The sequence below is a fragment of the Pundamilia nyererei genome, unplaced genomic scaffold (assembly GCF_000239375.1).
Source record: "Pundamilia nyererei isolate P.nyererei 1_Seehausen unplaced genomic scaffold, PunNye1.0 scaffold00019, whole genome shotgun sequence".
Classification (NCBI taxonomy): Eukaryota; Metazoa; Chordata; class Actinopteri; order Cichliformes; family Cichlidae; genus Pundamilia; species Pundamilia nyererei.
The window spans coordinates 1,800,121-1,812,378 of record NW_005187420.1 but is presented as its reverse complement, the minus strand read 5'-3'; the positions used below and the strand labels follow the sequence as shown (position 1 = coordinate 1,812,378).

General features: G+C 39.7%; 1 protein-coding gene across 1 annotated transcript in view; it reads right to left on the bottom strand.

Annotated features, from left to right (window-relative positions):
• The window catches only part of LOC102206054 (neural-cadherin-like), a 366,907-nt gene that overhangs the window by 111,167 nt on the left and 243,482 nt on the right, over positions 1-12,258 (bottom strand). The window contains exon 27 of the mRNA XM_005726436.2: positions 8,063-8,292. Within this exon, the coding sequence (XP_005726493.2) occupies positions 8,063-8,292 (230 nt within the window). The remainder of the gene's footprint in view (positions 1-8,062; positions 8,293-12,258) is intronic.

Sequence of the window (12,258 nt, the reverse complement as noted above, 5' to 3'; positions counted from 1 at the left end):
TAATGGAATCCAGCAGGGGCGAACGTTTTTGAGTGTAGCTGCTAAAAAGTTCTAATTGTCTTGAATATTTGCTGGAACTGGAGGGCAAACGTCATCCTTTGCAGTAGACTGAAACGTGACCTGCATAAGAGAACTACTTGTGCTGGTTTCTACAGCTTAGATGTTCAAACATTTTTACAAACGGTTAAGATGACATGGTTTGAACTTGGTGGAGAGCGGTATAAATGGAGGTGCGAGACAGAGACTGTATGTTTGTATGTATTCAGTTTAGCAAAAGTGTTTGCGACACACTGAGCACATAAATCAAATTGTGAGAGGCAGACTATGCCGCAGGGAAAGGAGAGAAAGGGGTACAATGGAGAGGGGAATGGCAGACACAGGGAGTATGAGGAGGAGTAAGATATCTGGGGATAAGGTGCTTTGCGGTGGAGTCAGAGTCATGCTGGCTGTCAGTTGGTTCTTAAAGCAGTGGGTGAGCTGAAAATAACTTTATAATAATTTTTGTCTGCTAGCGTCTTACACAGCCATGTGTGCAGGAAATCACTACATTGGTCTCGTCCTATTCAGCGGCACCAGATGGAGGGCTTTGCTCATTCTAGTATTTCTTGTTACTCTGGCACACCAACAAGGCATTTCAAAATACTCACAAAAGAAGAAGAGATTTGATGTTTCCCTCTCTCTCATCCAATATTTCTTATTTATACATAATGCACAACTTTTTAAACTTCTTTGCAGTTGCAGCGTGCGCTGATCTGTCATTCGTTTTTAAATCATTTTACTTTGAAAGACATTTATTTTAAAATAACACTACTGTACTCTCCATTGGAGTTTGCATCCCCAGGAGCCTAAATGGCTGCACAGACATGAGCGTGCTCCATCTTTTGTATCTGGTCTCCATTGAGACATGCACTGAATTTCAAAGGCAGAACAGTGTGTATAGCAAGGAATAAAGGACCAAAGGGATCTATTGTTCCTTGGACTATTGTTCCACTGCATTAAGAAGTTCCCTCAGTCCTCTCCCTTGCCCTCGGGGCCACATTACTATAATGACAACATGAACCTTGGTATCTGAGCACCATACCGATGATTTAAAAAAAAAAAAAGAGTCAAAAACCAGTGTAGTATCATTAGCAGTCAAGTAGAGCGTGATGGATTGAAAACACTGACGGATAACTTCCATTATGGAGGTAGAGCAAGCAGAAATAGAGAGGGTATAAAGACTTTTTTTTAAAAAACCCTCCTACTTCTACAGTAGGCATTACAGGAGAATTGAGAACATTAATAATAAGAACTGCTTCATCTTCTACACCCCCCCTCCTTTCCCTCTTTCTTTCTCATCCAGCTCCACCCCCTCACAATCTCCCCCACCCTCCCCAATCTCTCCGACTCTCGTTCATCCTCTCTCGCCACGCTTCACATCTCATTCTGATCAATGTCTTCTCCGGAGAACCTGGCTGAATTCAGATGAAAAGCTCCGCGCTCTCCTCACAAATCACACCTGAAAGCCCCGGCTACCTCACCACTTACACATCTTTCTCTCCCTCTCTGCTTTCCTCATCCTGGAAACGTATTAGTACACTTGCAAATCTTTCCATCCTTTGATAGTCACGTGAAACAACAAGAGGTTAACTGAAAAGAACGTGGCTGAGGGCTGAGTGTGGCGAATGACCTGAGCTGACCACCGGGACCACAGCTGGATTCTCACGGTTTTCTCCCTGACAGACACACACATGCAAATCCAAACTAGCTCATCTTTCCCTCCGAGGACACCAGTTCAGCTCTCTGTGCTGTGAAATGCATACAATTCAACGTCTATGGTTCAGGCTCTCTCAAACACACACATGCACACACACAGGTCCCCTACTTCCATTCAGACTTCTGAAACGTGAAATGAGGTCTGACTGAAGCCAGCGACCAGGGGGCATTAGTGTGATATAGTAAAATGTTTGTTTTTTGCCACCTCCTTTTCTGCAGTGGTGGAATGCATTTTTTTAATACAACCTTTCCTTTCTATAAATGTAATTTAGAAATACAATATACGATTAAATACAGAAATATAACTGTACACAACAAAGTACAGCTCTGATTCCTTTTCTCTTTTTGTTGTTTCCCCCCTCTTCCTCTCTTTTGTGCAATAGCCAGAGTACTGAATTACAAGCATATTACACACTGTGTATTTCTGTTAGAGTCAAATTAAGCTGGATTTAAATGGATTTTCCATACTCATGGACCATGAAGTATAATATATTTTCTTTTCCTGGTTGGCCCAGAAATAATCCAGTACAACGGTCAAAATCAGGTCTCACCTTCCCGTGTCCCACATACCAGAAATGATTTGAATTCTTACACAAGGCTGAGGTAAAACTTTGGACACCATAAATGGCATCACACAAAAAAGGGCTTTAAACCAGAAGTGGATTGTTTGGATAAATATACTCATCCCTGACGTTACAAACTGGGAAGCCTGATGCAGCAAGTCAAGTCCTAGTGCTGAACTGTTTAAAATGTACATGTGTATATCCAACACACTGACATGCTGTTCAGTACATTAGTACGGGAGGCCAAATGCAACATAATTATGCATGTTTATTTGGTCCAAAAGGCTAAGATAGGGTTGAGTATAAGCAAAATAAAATGGAATGCAATAACATTCAGGACTGAACTCTCTCTCTCATGAAATCATGTTTATAGAAATGTCAAACAAGAGGACAAGATGACCTTGAGCTCAGGAAAGCAACATCTGTTCTAAATGAACCACTAACAACGTTTTTGTATCAATTTTTCTATTTAAATTAACGAGATAGTTTAAAATAAGGACATAAACCTCATTCTAGAAACATACAGCCTGACCATTAAAAACACTACATTCCCTTTTCATTTCCTTTTCATGTAAATAAGCACAAGTGTAATCACGAAGCTCACCGCCCGTTCACAAAGCAGATGACGAACAACCTGAGATGATGGCTCAGCGGCTTTTCCACATTCAGTCAGTCTACTTCAATCACGCGTGCTTTACAATTTACAGATCACAGTGAAACAAACAAAGACAAAAATACGCTTACGGGCAAAGCATTTTAGAACAAAACAACAGCATTTCTTTCTGATTCACACAAACAGTGGAGATTTAGCACAATGCTTTGCAACATCCCAGCATTTACAGGCACAATAAAAGGTTTTCACAGGACTCGATGTGGTGTGTGAGAAATTAAATACACCTTTCCCCTATTCTATATGTGAACAGGTATCAGCCTAATCAAACGTAGCTTAATAGGTAATTGTGAATAAGTGTGACCACTTTTATAAAAACAGAAGTCTTTCCAGGAGTGGACGTTCCAATGAATTCACCCCGAGCTCCGACCATGCAACACTAAGCAAGCAGTAAAGCGAAGCTGCTGAACAAGAGTGAGCCAAAATACCTCCACAATGATGTGGATGTGGTATGGGACTACTTTTATAAATAAAGGTTAAATTAAAAATGATCATGAAGGAAAGATGGCAACCACACAACCACATTTATGACATTAGTGAGTTTAATAGAAACATGTTACTAAATAATAACTTCTCGCAATTAGCAAGTGTTGCCCACTTTACTGAGACAAAGATATATGATGTTTCAGGAAGCCACTATATAGAAATCAAATGCCTATAGAAAGGTTAACTCCAGTATTTAGCTGTAACTTCTTCACAGTCCATGTGATCAGTACACTTAATGCTGAATGTGACCAAGTTAAAAACACAGTTGAAAAGCAATCTGCTGGAGAAAAGTGCAAACACTGAACGCCCTTTTTGAGAAACACGCAAGATGTGATCACACCCCGAGGTGTTTTCACACCTGCTGTGCACAGAGTGGTTAAATTCAACTCTACATTGTTTACAGCAGATCTGGTTCATTTGGATACACGAGAACGGTTCCACCAAACACTTGTGTTGAATTACCAGCTGATTCCAGCCTAAAAATTGGTTCTCGAATCAGGTCCATGTCAGACTCAGTGCTGGCACTTGCACAACAGTATCATGGGCTTTTTGCTTTCAATCTTGATTTCCTTAAGGTTTCAAAAAATATGTGAACTGTTTTCTTAAACTATTAAAGGCAAATTTTGACATGAACAGACTGAGTGAAATCTCAGCATGCCACTGTCAATCAGACAATCAGGAGCTAAGTAAAACTGCTAATCACCTCATGAACCTGTTAATGGAGCCTAGTGATAAGGCCAAATATTACTTAATATTCTCTGCTTTTTGTTTTTCAGGCTTCTTCCCACAGTCCAAAGACATGCATGTTAATTTAATGGGTGATTCTGAATCGGCTGTGGGTGTGAACGTGAGCTTGAATGATTGTCCGTCTTCCTGTGTTAGCCCTCTGATAGACTGTAGCCCACCTTTCACCCTTTGACAGCTGTGACAGCCTCTGGTCCCCCAGCGACCCTGAATTGGATAAGCAGTTAAGAATGGATGGATTACATAGCACCAACTACCCTCAACAATCTTTTCAGGGAAGAATACACCGTAAGCTCAAAATCTTGCAAAAATATGACAATGAAGAAGAAGAAAACCTGTCAAGGATATAACAATCTAATAACTCATTTCTTTGTGAAAACTCCACTGGAAACCTTTTAATTTCACGTTCTAGGGAGAACCTTAGACTCAGATACCAAATGACAATACCAAATAAAAAAAGGTAACAAACAGCTTCATGTCTGATTTTTATGAAGTAAGACAGGACTATGTGTCATCCACATAGCCCTGAGAATGTTGTTGGATTGGATGGTTGTGGAGATGAAGGTTGGTTCAAATATTTCATCTCTGCTATTGAAATCATTTTTTAATTATTATGTCATCAAAACAAAACGTATCAGACACCTTTTTAAAGCATCACTCAGTACACCACTCTGTCACTTACTAGTGTGTTGAATAACACAAGCTTTCTGAGCATGTGAACTGCAGAATCTGTTCAAATGCATTTAATATTGGACTGCTAATTATAGCACTGCTTTATGAATCACTGCTGCTTATATCTGTCAGGGAGTGATTGGACTAAACTATAAATTATTAAAAGCAGCAAAGCTTTCATGAACAACAGCAGCTTAAGTTGTTGCTTATAAACAATATGCATGTATTGATTCATAGTTTTGAAAGGGAACGTGTGTTGTTGAGCTACAGCAACTGGGTGGAACCAGATTACATTTTTTAATGGTGCTTTAGTGGGTAAAAACGTATAACCAACAGGTCACTCATGGGAGGAACCAAATGTTAACTTCACTCAGCATTTTAAATCATATGTCTAACTAATGCCCAACAGATGCTGCCACACCATTTGTATCATCAGCCTTGTCACATATTTATTTCCAGGCTAATGTATGATAAATAAAAAGGGCATCAATTTTATAACCCTGCACTTACAAAAACTGCCAGTCAAAAACATCCTTTACAGACGTGTTGTGCAAAAGAAATTAAGTTGAAGAGTTTGGATGTCAAGGCTGGTGTCTTTCCCTACGAGGTTTGCTTTCACTTTAATGAGACATGATGTAGATGAAAATGACCTAAATCCATCAATTTCTCAGACACTTTTGATGCTCACTTGGCTGTGCCAGCCTGTTTTCTTGTCATGCACAACCACTAATGTGCTGCAGAGTAAATAAATGAAGTTGTCAGTACAAATGAGCATCTGTTTTTACTTGTTACTTGGTTAAGTTTATTTGTGCCAAAAATCGAGATTTCTTTTGCTAGAGAGACCTGAACAAATTACATCAACGCAGACTCAAGAAAATTCATTTACTTAAAACTGTTATTTCCGCTCCACACAAAACCGACCTCAAGTTAAACAGGGAGAAATATTTTCAGCTTTCATAATATTTAGGTGTATAGCAGAAACCAGTATTCCCCAGTTATCAGTCTTGATGAGAGTCCAAACTCTCCCTTTATTGGATAATTGCCTCTGACCTCAACTAAGAAAGTTGAATATCTGAACTGATTAGTGAGCATCTGTGTTCTAATAAATAAAAACACAGATATACTGCTGCCAATTAAGACCATTCGTCTTTTTCATTTAACAGGTCGGGGTGATAGTAATTAATCAAAATGCACCATATTGGACAGTATTCAGTCATTTAAAGGCAGTGCAAGCATAAAGATTAATTTCTTTATCTTTCTGTCTCTAAAATAAGCAAGCATAATAATTTTTTTTCCCAGTTTACTATTTTTTGTAATGTTGTCCAATATAGATAGGATTGTGAACATTGTGGCTCTTAGTCTTTAAAAGGGTTCATTTAAAATGTGCAAAATGAAAAAAAAAAAGCCCAAATATTATGGACTCAACTGGAGGTGTGCTGCCCTGAAAAGCAGCTTTCATTTGGGGGAGTACAGTTTTGTGGTGGAGTCAACACATATACAAAGATATCATCAGCATAAAAATCAGGATTATAAAAATGAATATTACCTATGTACAGACTATCAGTGGGTTAATAATGGTTATGAGGAATTTATGATTGGAACCAGCTGTAGGCAGAAAATCATAACCCACAGAAAGCAGCTTATTTCACTTAAACTGTATGTGGGAAATACAGACAACTGCTGCACTGGGGCTTTTTTTTTGTAGGTCAATTGGCCTGTCAGGGCTGCAAAGTGGAGTTGTTTTCAAGCAATAGAGATCACAGCAGAAAGCAGTATTTGGTGAATATTACTGCTGCATGTCAGCACCGCCTACACTGCTGTGGAAGCAGGTGAGACAGGTTTCCCCCATTTATGACAGCTTATTGTTTACAGACAACAACTAGCAGTTTCGATAGGTAGCCTGATGAGCATCACCAAGTCAGAATACACTGTGCTTTCTCTCTGCACCTACGTGGCCATCAAGCAGCAATGTTATCATTTTGCTTCCTGGATTGGCAGCTGCTGTACCGTGACAGGTCCTTCTGTCTCAGGGGCACAGTGTGTGCTACAGGTGTCAAATGACACAGCTGTACACAACACAGCCACACTCTGGCATTTGATGGGTCAGGGGAGGGAAAACCACAGTCAGGTATAGTTATAGAGGCATAGAAGATAAACTATATGTTTTTCTCTCATAAAGGCTTTGAGCATAGAAATCAGGTCAAATGTGTTTTTCCAAAGCAGGAGACAAGTGTGCCGACTTCGGTGATGCTTTAAATACATTTTGTGTAAAGTCTCTCCAGTTAAACCGCCAGCAAGGTGGAAACATACAAAAGTACAGAAAATTATGTGTGTTTTTGAACTGGGTGTGTCAGTTATGCTGGCATTTTGGAAATGAATAAGAAGTCAGTGCTAATTAGGGCTAATTAGCTAACATTTGCTAGCTATCTAATGTTGACCTGGATGTATTTCCAGTTCCAGGCACAGTAAGAATACTAGGTCTACATTAACAAAGCAGTGATATTTTGGTTATCTTAACACAATATGTTATTATATAAACCTAATCTAAACTAAACCCGATGACAGATCAGTGGTGTGGAGATCTGGTGACAGCACCTGTGTGACAGGCTTAGGGGGAGTGTTTTATATGCAGTGCTGTACTTTAGGTAGCTGGTTGTTTTGTTAGTCACCATCTGCGGCTCCTGGTGAATTCATCTGACAAATCTGACACAGCACTTGTTTTATCTCTGCTGCAGTTAGGTTGGTTGGTTGGTTTCTTTGTATTGTCTAGAATTGTGACTGTCAGGCCCGCATCATGCATCCAGCAAACTGAGAAAACGTCACAGATTTTGACTGCTACCTGATATGTTAGATTTTAATGTAGACATCAGCCAAAACGCTGCCAGAGGCAAAACTTGTGCTTGCAACCAACAACTGCAACCATACAGTGAGAGAGCACAACCCAATTTTGGGAGGCTTACTCACGTGCATGTGAGATGTCAGAGTGTCTTACCCTTCAAGTGGCGTTGCAGTGCACTTGCTCACTGACGTACACTTGGTTAGATTACCTGAGCGTCATTCGAGAGGTTGTGTTGTCAACAGATCGGCCAATAATCAGGTTGAGTGGCCTTTATTATGAGAAAACTGAGTGTCAGTGTCGAGAAAAGCCTAAAATAAACAAAGATTAACCTACCTTTTGCTTGTGAGCGGCCAGGTAACCATGCATTTTCTCGGGCTGAAGGAAAGATGGGCCACTATGCACAGCAAAGCGAACATCCAGCATTCGCTCCTTCACGTCCATGAGGCTAAAGATGTTGACATCATCAGGTGGGACCGAGAGCATCTCAGACAGGAAGTCCACCAGCAGCTCGTAGCGGCTCCGCTGCTTCCCCCTCAGTTCAATGAACTCCTTCGCTGTGATGTCTGAGCAATACATACATACACACACAGAGAATTGGAACTGTAAGTGGCCTCATTATTTCCGCCCCTGCTCAAGGATAAATCCAATTATTTTCAAACTGCTAAAGTAAAAAATAGTCCACAACACTCCAGACTAGAGCTATGATGATAAATTATTTCAAAAGGCTTACTGTATCTGATAAAATCACTTGTTTGTAAGTTATTTTGCGTCTGTTTGTTTCAGTGCGCCTACAGTATGTTTGTTGGTGAAGAAAGTGCTCAGGAGTTTGATTTCAGTTCCTCTCAATAAACGTATTTGCTCATTTTGTATTCGGTTCTAATCATAAAATGCTGTGAAGCTTTGAGGGAAAAATGTTGCTCTTCTTTTGCTTCTCAGTGCCAGTCTGACTCCAGTTGTTCAAAATGTAAAAATTACCCCAAAGACTCGTACAAATGTTCAAAGACTGGACAGGCGATCCTAGCTGACAGACGTTTAGTCTGTCAGGTAGGAGCATTAACCTGGCCAACACAGTGAATATCTGGGCAGCAGTAACCAAATCTCTGGCAGTAGATGGCCCTGCAACTCCCATGAGACACCACTTATCATCAGATTTTGGATCAAAACAATCATGAATAATAACCAGAAGCTGGCACTGTGTATATGCAAATAATTGAAGGAGTGGCACGGACAATTTTGCCTTTATAGAGATTAAATGAGCACCACATTTAAAGCTTCCCATACAGCACCATAATTGGGAAAGTTGAAGTTAAAATTATTTGCTTTTTAATGTTAACACCCAGGTGTTGTTGTACGCACCTGCAAAAAGCAGTCAGCATTAGTCAGTGAGAATTCAGCAGAGTACCAATGTTATCCAACAGTACAGAATAAAATTATCTCTGCAGAATTTTCAGTGTACAGGAATTCACTGCGACTATTGATAATGGATGGAAAGAACAACAAATGCAGTAGAAAGTCAAGAAATAATTCGACACACAGACTAAAAAAAGCCCAGATTGGTATCAGTTTAGCTTGTTCCAACCAGCCTTAACAGCCAAATCATATCCACAGCCAAACAAACCAGCAGACGAACAAAGGCAACTTTATGGATTAGTTCTTATATAGCGCTTTTCTACTCTGTTTGAGCCTCATTCACCTATTCATACAAGCACTTCTACACTTCAGCGCACTCTATCAAACATTCACATATATTATTCACAATCCAGTGAACCTTCAACATTCAAAATGAGACCAAGAAAGTAACAGCTAAAATATGACTTACAAAATATACTTTGGCAGCCAGTGTGCAGCCAATTAAAGTCTGTGTGTAGAAAAACACTGGATATTGATAACAGACAATACACAAATTAATACAGAGCTAGAATAAGCAAAATATACTTTTTGAAGATTATGGACAGATCCTATGTGTCAGGACTGAAATCAACAAAATGAAATCTTGTGTTAAATAATTTGAATTTTTTGCTCCACTGAGCTAAACTCTAACTCAGATCCATGTTCATACCAATGTTCTATTCAAAATATGGACAGTTTTTATGCATCTAAACACTTGTGATGTTTTATAAAGTAATGACCTCATCCTGTACGTAGAGAAAGAGCAGATCAACAATGAACAATGATGGGAATGATGAGGTTTATGGAGCCCACAGGTTTAAAGGATGCTGCAAATGCCTGAGAAACACAGCTTAGACAGCTTGGATGAAATAAAGGAGCAAAAGAGTCAGAGAGATAGCTCCGTGTGGCACCCCTGCTGGGTAGATAACAACTTTCTGTTCTCTTTTTGAACTTTTTATTTCCATTCATCAAGTGAAATCAGACCGTCCAATCAATCACGTCTCTTTTTCACACACACAGCATAAGTGCAACAGAGTGTAATGTCCATATTTAGCTATGTAGTCACATGACATGAGAGAAATGAAACCTAAACAAACAAATTATGGCATTCAACAATCCTAACAACACTAGCACCAAAAACAGAAGAGGAAAAAAATATTCTCAAATGAGGAAACAAGAGACAACTGGGACCCATTTTATTGAGAATATATCCAGTTTTAGTTGTTATCTCGTAGTATGCTGTCCATGTAGCAAACCTTCTTAACCTTCTCCCTCCATCGATCCACTGTGGGAGGCTGCGGCCGCATCCATGAGATTGTGATCATCTTCTTATCAACTAATAAAAAGACTCTCAGTAGGAATATCCTATTGTCGCCTTTTAATCCTTCTGGCAGTTGGCCCATTATATACAGAGTAAGATGGTTTAAGGACACTTCTCTTTATGAATTCATTTTGTATATGTTGGCAGTAGTCTGATAGTTTGTGTGTGTTCTCTTACCAAGCCACAGTTCCTCCACCACTGACCTGAGATGTTCACAAATTTTGATGTGACAAGGGCTTGGAGCGGGTGGGGGGTGTTAATGGTAACAAATTGCTTCATATTTTAATGGCACGGCATGCAGCTTGTCCCATTTTTTGCCTTTCTCGACAGCTGAAAAATAATGTGGTGGATGATCACATTTATTATATTTGTGCTGAAGCTGCTCAAAGAACACCAGGTCTTCTGCTTCAAACATCTGGTCCAAGAGTATCGAGCTGTTTCATTCCCACTTTCTAAACCCTGCTTCTAGTCGGGAGGGAATAAAGTGAGAGTTATGTGCAATCCTCACCTGCTGGAAGCTGAAGTTGAGAATCTTAGTTTTTTCTCACAGTGGGGATTTTTTTTTACCTTGTCATGAATTATTTCCTCTCCTGATATCTTCACTCTTGAATGGGATTATATCTAAAATATGTGGAGCCCTCACTCTTTTCCATCCTGACCCAGTTGGTTTCGTTATCTTGAGATATTCATGTAAGCACTGACTTGAGCTGGGCTGCCCAATTTTTTTTTCTCAGGTATTCAAATTCAATTCCAGTTTGTTTGTTTTTTTCTAAATGACTTTAGATAGTCATTTATTTATTATTTTAAATGTAGGTCAGATAAAGACCGAAACAAAACGAGTAATCTAGGTAATCCATTCATGTGTATTGTTTCTACTTGTCCCACATGTTTTTAGGCTGGCTTTTATTTCACCCATCAGCTTTCGATAGTTAGCTTTGAAACATGTCAGAGGTTATGACGATCCCTATCTGAACTCTAGATGTAGGCCAGTGTCCCACCAACATCAGTGTCTGAGATTTCGATTGACTGATCCGATAACCTTTCTAAGTTAGGGAATAGGGATAGAAGAAACGAGGTCATATCATCATTTACAGCTTTAATGTTGTAATTCTGCCATATTTAATTTAGGTTTAATATTTAAAGCAGAGAACTGGAGTCGACCACCTTGGCTGACCCCTCTCTGAACAACAACCCTTCCCTTTGACATGTGAGTCTGGCGTTATACGTATAACCATTATCCAGTCCACATTCCCATAACAGTCAAGGTTTTGTACAAAAACTCTTGATATGTCAACCACCGTGTTCTCCAAGCTTAGTCGAGTATCTTTTCTTCAGCTCTGTAGTCAGAAATATCTCACTGTAATGGATCTTGGAGGGGCAAAGTGCTTCAGCTTCGTGGTTTGGGATGTGAGACCTGTTTTGACACAGGTCTACATCCTCCATTAGTTCGAGTGATGTGAGCAGGAGGTTTGTTAAGAGATCACTCATTTCATTCTCATATTCCCCGTCTTCTTTCACAGCGTGTGTAGGTTGTCCCATCTTGATCTTGACTCCAGGTCATCATACTTGACCCATAACTTCTCTTATCTGTGTCCTAAATAACAAACAGCTCTTACATGTTGGAGTATTTTGTCCTCTACTTCACTCAGTCTCTGTTCAATATTCACAACTTCTTGTTCTAGTTTTGTTGTACACTCCAGTACACTCCACATCGCATAGAGTGGCTTCCACCCTCAATAAAGTGGCCTCTGTGTCTAGGGAGGCCTGAGTGTGCTCTTTCATGAGTTGTGCAACTCAGTTAGCACAGCAGCCATGTTTT